At 44.1% G+C, this 12997-nt stretch overlaps 2 protein-coding genes across 2 annotated transcripts in view; one reads left to right on the forward strand and one right to left on the reverse strand.

Moving 5' to 3' along the window:
* The window catches only part of NSD2 (nuclear receptor binding SET domain protein 2), a 104922-nt gene extending 95910 nt beyond the window's left edge, over positions 1 to 9012 (reverse strand). Inside the window, exon 1 of the mRNA XM_075752677.1 lies at positions 8873 to 9012. The gene's annotated coding sequence lies outside the window, so the exon portion shown is untranslated. The remainder of the gene's footprint in view (positions 1 to 8872) is intronic.
* A 7-nt stretch (positions 9013 to 9019) lies between these two features.
* LETM1 (leucine zipper and EF-hand containing transmembrane protein 1) overlaps positions 9020 to 12997 on the forward strand; it is a 34002-nt gene continuing 30024 nt past the window's right edge. The window contains exon 1 of the mRNA XM_075752684.1: positions 9020 to 9156. Within this exon, the coding sequence (XP_075608799.1) occupies positions 9078 to 9156 (79 nt within the window). The 5' untranslated portion in view covers positions 9020 to 9077. The remainder of the gene's footprint in view (positions 9157 to 12997) is intronic.

Below are 12997 nucleotides of genomic sequence, written 5' to 3' on the forward strand. Positions count from 1 at the left end.
AATGGAGAAGGCCTTTAAAACTCAAAGCAGGCTCAGGCATGCCCTTTCCTCGAGGGAAACCAAGGAGGGAAGTAGTAATGGACGCTTGGAATCGGAAACGGCATAGGAAAAGGAGCTCTTACCCGCTTGTGCCATTCCAGCTTCTGAAAATCAGTACTTTAGGGACTTCCTCACTCCTGAACCAGACACTGCATCTCGATGAATATGTGTCAGAGACTGTGTTGAGCCTTGAATTTGCCTATTTTCTTTCTGAACCTATTTCTTTATATTTTTGGGGTTTTGAACATCCCGTGGCAACAAGTTCATATGAATATATATTTCCTTCTGTTCTTTTCAAACCCTGCTCCCTGATAAACTGATTGACTTAATATGGTATTATGAGCAGTGATAATAACCATTTTCTATTCACTTTCCTCCCACCTTCATTATTTTCCAGACCTCTGTGTATCCCCTTCCTGTTGCAGCACAGAATGCAAGTCTGGCTCCTGTTTATACTAGGATTTCTGAATGATACGAGGGCTTCCCAGAGTCAAGCTATTAGCAGTGACAACAGTCTCCTCTTAACTCTAGCCTTGCCTCTCTGCGTAAGAACTGTTGGATAAATACGAACATAATGCAAACTCGGAAAAGATGCATAACTATTTCCACACAGGAAGTTCGCAGTTGATAGTTCGGTGTCACAGACAGAAATGACTAGTCTAACGTGCTGTGAGCTAAGTCAGAGCCAAAGCAATTATCTAACGCCCGCGAACCCTCAGGGTCAACTATACTCTCTGCTACCATGCTTAATGCCAGAAAAGTTCGCTAGCAAACACCAGCAATCAAAAACACTTCTTCCTCCCAAACTCCGTGTGACTGGTTTTGAAAGCCGCCTGCAGTTATATCCTGCTTACCTTCAGATTCCCTCAAAAATAGTACAGGGGTTCTGGGCACCACGGGTTCAACAACCCTGGCTTAAGGATCACTGAAAACATGGCATAGCTCTGTATGTCAGCACCCTGATAGGATCCTTAACACAAACCAGCTTAAGAGAAATGTAAAATAGTGTATTTGCAAAAATCCAAATATAAGCAACAAATTTGCATTGCTTATCCAAAGCAATACATAGAAATGAAAAGAAATAGGGTGTACAGGACATTTGCGGACCTGGAAGAGCAGCCGGCTGCGCTCTGTAAGAAAACTAGGCACAGGTGCTGGGATTGAGCCCAGGGCCCTGATTCCCAGCTGGCACGCTGAAAGAGGCTTCCCGCTCAGGGAGAGTTAGATGTCTGTTCCTTGGGAGGAGAGGCCTCGAAAGGGGAGGAGGTTGTTCCCTTGGCACGACAGGAAAGCACTGCTGGCTGAGCCAAAGGAGAACGGATTCTTTTTGTTGATATCTCTTGGGTGTATTTCCTCTTTCGACTGTTGGATTTGTGATTAAAAAAGAAAATGATTGATATATGTCATGTTGGAATGAGCGTGGGGCTTGTCACCCTGACTGATGAGCAGTCTGCATGGCTTACTTTTACCTGTTGCTCAGAGTAGTCCCAACGAGTTCCTCTCGCTCTATCCAGCTGATGAACTGCTAGATACAATGAACAATAATATGAACTTGTAGATATAACGGATTTAAACTAAAAGAGGGTAGATTTAGATTGGATGTGAGGAAGAAATTCTTCCCTGTGAGGGTGGTGAGGCACTGGCACAGGTTGCCCAGAGAAGCTGTGGATGCCCCATCCCTGGAAGTGTTCAAGGCCAGATTGGATGGGGCTTTGGGCAACCTGGTCTAGTGGAGGGTGTCCCTTCCCATGGCAAGGTAGGTGGAACTAGATGATCTTTAAGGTCCCTTCCAACTCTAACCATTCTGTGTTTCTATGATATTTGCAACCCCCGGCTAAGGCTTCAGTTTGTACACAAAGTTCCCTCCTGAAGTTGCTTTCAGAGGAGAGCGCCCGGCGTGGGGGACTGTACTTCCCCTAGATACTGATCAAATCCAATGCTAAAGCTCTTTTATGTCAACCTTCTATTTTCTTATACACATATATAACTTGCTTGCCACACTTTATACACTCATGTAACCAGGATTAAAGCATGTAATGCGTTACTGAGAAAATAACTAATCACTTTAAGGTAACAGGACGTTTGGGGGTGAATGCCTCCTAAGTCTGTCTCTAGGGAATACTATAATAGTAATAAAGTGAATAGAGGCCTAAGACAGGCAGGAGAGAGGTTGCTGATTACATGGGAAAGCCCAGACAAAGCGTCTTCTGTTTCTGATGCCTGAAATTCAGCCGCATAAGAAAAAGGCAGGATCCTGGCAAAGCACCATTGGGATGTACTTGTGCCGATGGCTCTTTGTTATTTTTCTACAGCTTCCCATCACATTTTACCAGGTATTTCCCCTCAAGATTCTCATATACCTACAAATCAGTGCAAACCGAGTGTTGTCAATAGAGCTGCCACTTCACTTGCCTTGGAGGTTGCCGTTCTTTCTGTGTCACAAGAACAAAGACAAAAACATTAATTTTTAGCCCTTTACCAACACTTTAATGATAGCATCCGGCAAGGATTTGATTTTACAAATACATAACTGCACTTGTTCCTTTGCCACTCTGTGTCTGTGAATGTTACTGACAGCAAAGGGACATGGCATGCATATGCATGTGTACGATTGGGGCCCAACAGCTCAGGTCCTGCTGAGGTCAAGGCACAGACATCCAGACAAACACTGATTTAGAAAATTTACAGTATAGAGGATGGTTGTAGAAAGGGAAAGCGCACTGACCATTCCAAAGGAACCAACTCCTTTTTTTAAATCTCTTAATCTGCTTTTCATTATCTCTGTGGGGAGGCCTCTTGAGAAAAGCAGCTCTTTGACTTGAATAAAGGAGGGGCTGTGGGCTTGCACGCTGGAATGGGGAGGTCATTGTACAGCAGCACGGAAGATGGGAGTGTTAGGTCAAGGAGAACAGGATAAAAAAGTGTGAGATCTGTGTTACGGGCTTGGTCTGGATTATGTAAGGTAGAAAGTTTAAAGCTGAAAGGTAAACAAGAGAGAGTGATTCAAAGGTTGGAAAGACATATTCTGGTGGGCTCATTCAGGCTGATTGTTAGGGAAAAATATGGGCCAGAACTGATAAGATCAGCAGCAAAACCAGCAAGAAAGAGGGAACAACAGCTGAGGCCCAAGAGGGCTAAATTCTGCACAGGAATTTTAAGCACCAGGCTTCAGCAAATCAACCTATCCATCTTCAATATCTTTCTTACTTGTTCTTTTAACAGAAATACCCTGTACTGCTTCCCTCCTTAGAGGCGGACAAAGCCCGAATATGCCCGGGGGGACAATGGGGCTACATAGTATTTTGCCTGCTACCGAGTCATACAGCTGTGCGCACGTGCTGGCTGTAATTCTCTCTCCTCTAAACCAATGCTTATCACAGGCAGCCTCAGCCTGCCCAAATTGCTACAGAAAGTGACGTTATTGCCACTGAAAAGGCCCTTGGAAGTAGCCCATTTTTCCCCCTTTTAGAATCCAGACTACAAAACGGTGTGCTGACCTTCTGCTGTTTCTTTAATGGAAACAGACTGAAAGGTATCTCTGGTTTGCAGGGACCTCCTGTTTTTCCAGCGCTCCTGTAATACTGGCTGACTTCACCAGGAATTTGGAGATATATAAGGAGTGCAGGGTCAGGTCGACAAAATCCGGGATGGGGGGAGGGCTTCCCTGGTCACATGCTTTTCTTGTCTTGCTTCTTGATGGGTTCAAAAAAGCAGAGGTGGCGGATTTTGAGCTGTTATTGACAGTAACACAACATTTGGTGTTTTCTTAAAGACCTAACTCTGAGAGGCAGATGATGGCATAGGATTGTCGGCTTTCTGTGTTTCTAATTGCAGACAGGAACTTGCAAACCTTACAGATTCAAAACAAACAAACAAACAAAAACCTGGAGGCAAATAACCCTAAATACGTATTTTTAAAGCCTATCGTTCATAACAATCAAATTGACACATTTGGGGGCATAACAGGTTATCTTAAATATGGGATTGATAATTTTGCAGCAAAATCTCAGACCTTCTCATATCAGCTGGAACTAACAGGTGCACTTTTAACACGAGAGACTCCTTTCGTCCTCCCCTCGTATTTCTCAAGGTCTAAATCAGTTTACTCGTTATAGCTACACTCTTCCCTTGTTGCTACATGTATAGCCTGAACACTGCCTGCCCTCCCTCCTCTGCTTGATCCTGCCTTGGCAAGAACCTTCTAGCTTTTTCCCCATGCCCTCCTCCAGTCCTGTAGACAGCAGCGCCCCAAAACACTGCTTTATGCCATGATTATGCATCTTTTCCGCTTGTTTGTTTCACATAAGCTCCATCTGCTGGTTAAAACTTGAACCTGTGTGATTTTCACTATGAATGCCAAATGCTACTTTTTTTTCTGCAATTTGAAATGATTTTCAAAATTACCTGTTTGTACTCTCCCAGCTGTGTTCTCCTCATCTGCCTACACGTCAAATTTAATTAATGACAACCTAATATGTTATTTTGTATTGCTAATTTGGGTCAAGCCTATGCAATCTTTTAAAATACCACTTTTTGACTAGAATTTGAGCAGGTAATTATCCTTGGATCTGGAATGACTGTTTACAGCACGTTATTACTGTCAAGGAAATCTCCGAGTAGCTTTTCAGCCGATTGTTTGAAAAGGCACCCAAGGCAGATTGTTTCTGTGCCATTGCTAATGTGTAGCCACTGCCTCTGGTTTTTGGCACATTACAGCCAGGAATGAACTTGTGACCTGGACATACATACAGAGCAAATCTGTAATCCAGCGGCCACTTGAACTTTTACCTTGGGACTCTAACATTTTTTTAGAGCAACAGGCTTCAGTGTCCCATGAGTCTCTCCCAAAAATCTGTGATGATGAATGCAAGTATTTTTTAAAGAACTACTAATAAGCTGTTGGTTTTCTCCCTCGAGTGGAAACTTAATGCAACTTGCTATACAGTAATGTCTTTTCTTTTTCCCCCTTTCTTCAGATTTATGCTGAATAAGGATGAGGTTAATCCCATATTGTTAAACCTATTCAAGGAGACAACCTGGGGATTGCCATGGAAACAGATCCCACAGACTAAAAGCATAATCCTGCTTTTAAATACTGTATACGGACCTGTACCACTATGTAGCTTATAGAATCACACTATGCACACAAACGAGATGTTGCAGCAGAGAAATGGCAACCCTGTCTCCCATCTCATCAAATGCTAATTGCATTCCCACCTTCTCCCGCTTACAGCCTAGAGCACGGAGCATTGCACCTCCTTCCCCTCCACCCACTGAATCTTGTCTCCCTCGTCCCTCTTCCTCCAGCTTGGCTCGTCATCAGGGTGCAACAAGGAACCCAGGCCGTGTCTGTGGGATGAACAGCAGCGTCAGAGATTTGGTATTACGACACAGATGCTGTCACATGCTATAGGGCAACTGACCGCATATCTGGTCAGGGGTCCTGTCATCCATCCTCCAAAAAAATCAACAGGATCTAGGAGTGCTTCTTGGGACATGTAGTCAGGGAAGGGGTGCCCCCTCCACCTGGGCAGGCCACAGAAGACTCCTGCTCCTCATACGCATCTGCCTGCCACCCACCAGAGCTCTTAGATGGTGGGAGTACGGGACAACAGTAGAGACAAATTTCATGTAACTACTATGGGAAATCTCTTGTGCTGTGAAGTAGAGATTTTCTGAAAGAGAATACTGCATATATAGCAAGTTACCCTACAGTTCTGCTCCCTGTTCATATTGACATTTGCCCCCCAATTTCTAGACAGATCTCTAAACTTCCTCAACAAGAATTATAGGTTTGTCTGCTCCTTCATGTCTGTGCAAGCAATGCACAGGTATAGGCATATTCTGTGCTTTTATAGATCTTACACACATACCTCTTTCAGACAAGTAAACCATTCTTGCTTTTTTCATATCACTGGGCTGTGCCCAATAAAATACATTTTGATATTCCCACAGACTATAACAGGCATCACAATTTCCTGTTATTTGGAGTTTGTTTTGTAATTATTTAGACAACTCCTACCTTGCTTTTTATTCTATTTAACATTCCAGGGGAAAAAAATCGGATGTTTAACACTAAATAATAATCTTGATTTTGTTTAAATGTTACATTTATTTCAATCATTCTCAGATCCTTATTAAAACCATCTAGAAAGAAGGGTTTGTATTTCTTCCTTTTAGTCTCACCCTATTCCTGCTAGAAAACACATTTTTCAACAAGATGGCTGACAACTTTTCCAGACAACATGGTTGCTTTAAGAACCAGGTCTAAAATGGCCGTAGCAGCTCAAGTTTTTTAAAAATAAAACCCTAGCAACTATGCGTATCGAGTTTTATTCTGGGGGCGAGTGTTGTCTTTGTGAACACATAGGCTGTTGGTCTGGATGGAGCAAAAGATGTTTTCCTTTAAAATAAAAACTGACCTGCGTGGAAGGCCCATGTATCACCTACAGTCACTAGGCCTTTTCATCTGGGAGCAATTCGTACGACTACTTGACAATTATCCATTCTTCATTTTTCTTAAGTGGTATTTCACAATGCTCAGTAAATGCACAAAATCAATTAGTATTTTGAAACTCTATCTGTTTAGGAAATTTTCACGGGCTGTATTATCATTCCTTTTCATATACAGTAGAAAAGCACGTAACTTGCAGGTATAAACAAATCTGGGACAAAAGACTGTACTAAACCATAACGGATTCAGCTCTGAAAAGGCTCATGCATGTACATTGTCTGCTACCCTGAATACTAATGATTTTAATGAAACTATTGAAAGTCTGGTTACTTGTCTGCATAAATGTATTGAGACCTCTGTAATCATCTGTTTGCTGTCTGAAATCTCTTGTCAATAGTTTAATGACTTCAGAGCATATTATTCTTCTTGTATAGGCTTCATATAATGTTTCTACATAATTAAGCAGCTTTGTTAGAGGAACTGCCATTAGTTGCCCCATTTCATTTGGTTTTGTTATCAGCCAACCAGAAAGAAAAAAGAATAATACGAGAAGGCTACAAACGCAGTCTTGTGAGAGAAATGTGTAGATTGGGAAGATGGGGTTTTTTGTTGTTGTTGTAGAGGGTTTTTTTAAGATTGCCATATTAACATAAAGCACTATTGTTAAGTTGCACATTTTAAACAATTTTAACCATTTAAATGTACTATATATTGAAATACTCGTAAAGTAAACACAGCTGGCTAAAAATCTTGCAATACATTTGGGAGCCTAATACTTTAAAAGCAGTTCTAATAATAAGTACATAAATAATAATACCAATTATTTTTTAATAGTCACTAAATTTAAACAACGCGTTTCTGTAGGCAGCACAGTCAAATGATGTGAGAAAAGCATGTCTTGACTTTTTTTTTTTAAGAGTCGGTCAATTGAATATTCCATCTTCACATATTCTTTTGAATTAAAAGTAATTTAAATTTAATCTAAATTTTTCATACTTAGGACAAACCCTGAAGATTTTCTTTAAATACATGAAATAATAACTTTAACATATTGCCAGTTAATTTCCTGCATTTGCCAAGTCTCAAGCATGAAAGGATGATTGCAGCCACATTTGCTTTTTTGTGCCATACGAGACACTGTGTCAGTCACATTTTGGGTCAAACCTGAAGCTTCTGCTACCATTTACACCTAAAGTTAAATAACACTTATTTTCTTTGGGGTTTGGGGGGGTGTATAGGTAAACAAATGCCTGGCATTATAAATAACCTGTGAAATACAGGAGGTCTGAAAACAGGGTATCCTTGTCACTTTTGAGCCCTGTCCTTGAGGCAGCCATCTTGTTGTCAGGGGGTGTCAGCCATCTTGTTGAAAAACAGTTCCTGCAGATTTTCCCCCCGCTTTTTTAGAACACGGCACACATTAACACCCCAACCTCATATACATAGTTTTTAAAATTTCACTACAGTCTGATTAAATTATAATTTTTGCAGTTTGATTCTGGTTATTCCCTTCATTTGTCTATACAATTGAAACCTAAGCAAAATCAATGGTGCTATTTAATACTGTATTAACCGAGTACAGAAATATTTGATAAAAGATCCTTATGCCGGTCAGGAGCAGACTGGTATCTAAAGAATAACATGCTACCTGTAGCCAAAATATTAACCAGCACTAGCAAAGCGCATCTGTCAACTGACTAATTTATGCACTATTTTATATAAACGGTATCTTAGCTCCCCAAGAAAGGTGTTTTTTCTGTTGTGTCCTGAGATGCACAAGCAATACATGTGCACGCAGCAAAACAACTGCTGCTAAGCAGTACTTAACACCAGCACAAATGCCAGATTTTGGCCCCAAACGTGAGGGAAGGTCACTGTAACACAGCCTGGTATTGGTGAACTGCACTTAACGCTACGACTACGTTCTCCTCGGCCACGCTGGCCTAAACTGCTCAGGATGGCTTCATGAGGTACGAGCGCCCTCCCCTCCGGCAGCGGCCCCTCAGCGCACACGGCCGGCGTGACCTTCCCGGCACGGCGGGGGATGAGCAGGCTGCGAGCCACGGCCCCGCCGCACGCCGTTTCCACGGTCGCCTCGGATAAACAAGCCCCGCCGGGGCGGCTCGCACAGCCTTCTACAGCCCCCATCCCTCGCAGGTCCCCGAGAACCTGCCCGCCTGCCCTCTACCCCCCTCCACCGGCGGCGAGGAAGAGAAACACTCATCCGGCCGGCGCGCTTGAGGGAGGACTACACCTCCCAGCATGCACCGCGCCCCGCCCCCGAGCCCGTCCTCCTGGCTCCTCGACTGGCGTCACGCTCTGCCCTCTAGGACTACAGATCCCGGCATGCCGCGCGCCCCGCGCCCTCAGGCTGCTTACCGTACGCCCCCGAGGACTACACTTCCCGGCGTGCTCCGCTGCGCGGGGCGGTGCTATGCAAATGCAGCCGGCGGTCGCGGCTCGGCGCTGCTGGGCGTGTGGGGATCGCTGCGCGGGGCCCGGGCGGCGGGACATGAGCAGGCCGGTACCCCGCCGCCGCTGCCGTTAGCCCGCTGCCGCCGCCCAGCCGCGCGCGAGTGCCAAGATGGCGTCCATGCTGCTACAGACCTGCGGCCGGCGGGCCTGCCGCCTACCCCGAGCGCTGCGCCGCCAGCCCCAGCTGGGTGAGGCTCTTCGCGGGCCGTCAGGCGGCTCCGGCGGCGAGGAGGGAAGGACAGCCGCCCCGCGGTCAGGCCCGGTCCGGTCCGGCGCGGCCCTGGGGTGCGGTGCGGCCGCGCTGCCGCCCGGCCCGCGAGGCCTACGCTGCCGGCGGCGCCGAAGGCCTGGGGGGGGGGGAGGGGGGAAGGGAGGGCGGGCGGAGGCGGCGACGACGTCTGGGGGCTCCCGGTGTGGGCGGAGAGGTCGTTGCGGGAGGGAAGGGCCGTAGCGGGGCCCCGGCTGAGTCCCCGCCGTTCCGTCTTCCGGACCCGGCCTCAGCGTGGCCAGAGCTGGGCACGGCGCTTTCCCCCTGCCGCCCTCGGCCGCCTCCCGCTGCCCCTGCTTGCGGGGAGCTGCTCTCGGCTCCGCCGCGGGGCGCTGAGCGGGGCCCTCGCTCCCCGGCTGCTGTGGCCGGCGATGGGCAGCTCGTCTCTTCGCGTTTGCTTCCCTGCCAGCGTGGTTTGAGGGGATGCTTTCCCCTAATGGCAGCAAGCATGCTTCTCTTAAGTGCCAGCTGACTGAGGAAGAAAAAAACGTGGTTTTTATTAAGGTGCAGGAGTGAGTGACTACGTTTCAGTCCTGCCTGCCTTGTCAGTATAGCTTGGCTATGAAGTCGTGTTGTTACTAGTTATGTGCTTCTTGATACCCTTTAAGAAATTATGTGATGTTATTTTGTTAGTCTGTAGGAAGGAAATGTGAATTTGCCTTTTTTGAAGGGGCTTTGAAAGCTCGGGAAAATAAAAAACAAGTGCAATATGTGATACTGTTTCTATTAATGATCAAGATAATTTGGCAGTTTAAATATCTTTGGGTGGTGGAGTTTAATGACATGAAACAGCTGATGACTTGTGACGTACATGAGGCCTGTAGTTGCTTTTTACGTCCATGAGTTGGAATGGCAGGGGTTTAGGGAGGAATGAGTGAAAGCTTAACAGGGAGCTGTTTGTCACCAGCACTGAGCCCTGACTCCTCACTGAGGTGCTGTCAGTGAGAACAGGGTATCTGTATCAGGCAAACCTGACCAATCATATGGATGCTTGTTATTTTGATAAGTAAGTTGGCTTCTTGGTTATCAGTAATCATTCAAGTGTGGTAGCTTTTTCGACACTTATTTAGGTTGAGCTTGTACAGTGACCTGGGGTATCTTAGTCATCTGGTTTGTTTTAAAACAGAGAAGAAACAAATCCATGTGCCTTCAAATTAGATGGGAGCTTTGATTCTTCTTGTGGTACAGCATAAGAAGAAATGCTAGTGATTGCTACAATTTTGCATCTTAAATCTTACCCCACTTGAAAATTCTCACTTGTTGAAATACCGCGAAAGAGTGAAATCATTTGTGTGCTGTGATGCACTATGCTTATGATGCAATCAATGCTTTTATTTGGAGTGTTAATCTATTATTAACACATTATTGTATGGTCTAATTTTTTGTATAGTGTTTTGCTTTACATAGCTCATCTTCTTTGCTTTACGTGTAAGTAGTCTAAGATTAAGTTAAAGCTAAGTGCTTCTAAGAATCCTAAATGTTCTTCCTGTAAAGATCAGGCTGTTAAGTACTGTAAGCTTATACTTCTGTAGGGACTTACTTCATGTTAGCCTTTTCTTTTTAAAAACTCTAAACATAGTAATGGTACAGAGCTATTCTACGTTTAAAACTCTGGTTTTGATGTTTCATTAAATTTAAAAATAAAGTTTCTCATGACTTTTGTATGAGGAATATGTTAACATACAGCTTTTCTGGCACTGTTGCCTTTCTTACTTCCAAACCAAGTAGTACTAATGCAGGTTTCTTAAATGAACAGTGTTGAGTAAGGTAAGCTACATTCACCTTGTTCAGACACTTCTGGATGTCTATTTTATCCTAGAAGCAAGGAGTATAGACTTTGCTCCTTTCTGAAGAAAGTCTGTATTTTATTTCAGGCTTGCTCTTAGGTACATGGTTGGAACAGACACTGCAAAACACGAAGAGCTCTTGTTGTCAGAACTGGCAAAGTTGAAATTAAGTTATTCTGCAGAATCTTTTGGTGAAATGATGTTTCTGTGTGCCTGTTCACACTCTGAATGGCTGTATGACAAGAAGTGTTTGAGTCAGCATGTTTTCTTCCGGTAACCTTGGAATTTTGTTCTTTGGCCCCTTCCTTAGCATTAAGGAATCTCGTTGGGGGAAAAAAAAAGTGAAAGTGTCTTGCTGTTACGAAGTTGGGTTTTCTTAACAAACTCCAATCCAGTTTTGATCTCCAGATCATCCCTGTTTGTTCTAGGGGCACCTGTCCATTGCAGGTAAAGTCCTCTACTGGTAGGACTCTCATTTTTGGCACATAGGCTTTGTGTGCTTCCTGGCACTCAAACAGATTACTGTGCTGCGACTTGTTTCTCCAGGCTTCGAGTACTTCACTGCTTTGTTCAGCTGTTCCTTAAAGTCAGGGACATCCTTCTGAGATGGCTAGCCTCTTGGGTCAAGAACTTCAGCTACTGATCTTTCTGTAAATGTTGGAGAGTATCAGAATGCCATCACAGATTCTCAGAGGAATCTTGATTTTTTGAGCCAGAAAGAGACTTTTTCCCCCTGGCTCTACTTGCAGTGGCAGTGAACACCTGACAGAGTTCGATATAACTTGAGATGGGTAAATCCTCTTCCTTTGACTTGATAATGCCATAGCTTTTACTGTAATGACATCAAAGCTCACTTAGCATGGGACATCCCTTGATTATTGAGATTTTTCTTTATTAAGGTAACTTTTTTTTTCTCCTCTTTCTCCCACTTTCCATACCTTCTGATTGTCCCACCTGATTTTGAAGATATCTCTTTTTTTCGAGTAATTAGGATGTTTTGTTGGGGGAGGCTCTTGGTGATCAACGGTGGGTGCTGTGTTTTCTCAGATACAGTTGTCTACTTCAGGTTCTGTCATAGGCTGTATTTTAGCTTTGATGGTGGAAAAGTTGACTACTAACCTCAAAAATGACTTTCTTTCCTGCTGTCTCTTAGGATTGACCAGAAGTAGTAGGTTCTAGATGGGAAAACAAACCACAGTATGCCTACTCCATCCAGCCTTCCATTTTTGGTTTGGTTAGAGTGAATTCTGAAAAGATTGGCCAAAAAGAGTCAAGGCATTTTGAGTCTTGCTCATGTGACCTTCCTTTGTTCTGTCGGGGAGTCTCTTTGTACTTGTCATGAACTAGCTATTGAGTTATTGCAGCTAGGTATTGATACAAGATTTTTGTAAAAAAATTCCTTTGGGGAGACTGATTCTTTTCTAGTGGGCTTGGGGATGATTTTCAGTGATTATAGATTTCATGCAGCCACTAGGTAGCATTTTATGTAGCTGATGGTGCTTCCATCGTGTTGGATGGTCGGAAGGCTTTCAAGCATGGCTCTTTATTGAAGCATGTGAACTGACTTAGATAATTTAGACCATTTGCTGGTATCCTCAATTTATTTCCAGAATGGATGCTGGTTGTCTGTGTACCTGGATAGAAGATGCCCGTATATAGGTGTCAGCTCTCCTTGTGGACTTAATTAGTTATTATTAGGACTGATTCTGAGTTAGCATCTCAAATAAAATTTGAGGAGCACGGCATTTGCTGGAAAGCTAACCCTTCATATTCTTTGAATCAGTCTCATGCCCTTCAAGACAATTTGTATTCTTTGCAGAGAGATCCAGGGGTAGAGCTATTTTTGCTAGGTGCTAATCAAAATGGACAGCAATGTATTGAAATGGCATTGTCGTTCCGCCCCTCTAGTGAAGTGCATGTAGGTTCCTACTCACATTTTATTTGTTGTCCTACTTAAACAAAAAGATTTCATCC

The sequence above is a fragment of the Balearica regulorum genome, chromosome 4, assembly GCF_011004875.1.
Source record: "Balearica regulorum gibbericeps isolate bBalReg1 chromosome 4, bBalReg1.pri, whole genome shotgun sequence".
In the NCBI taxonomy this organism is placed as follows: domain Eukaryota; kingdom Metazoa; phylum Chordata; class Aves; order Gruiformes; family Gruidae; genus Balearica; species Balearica regulorum.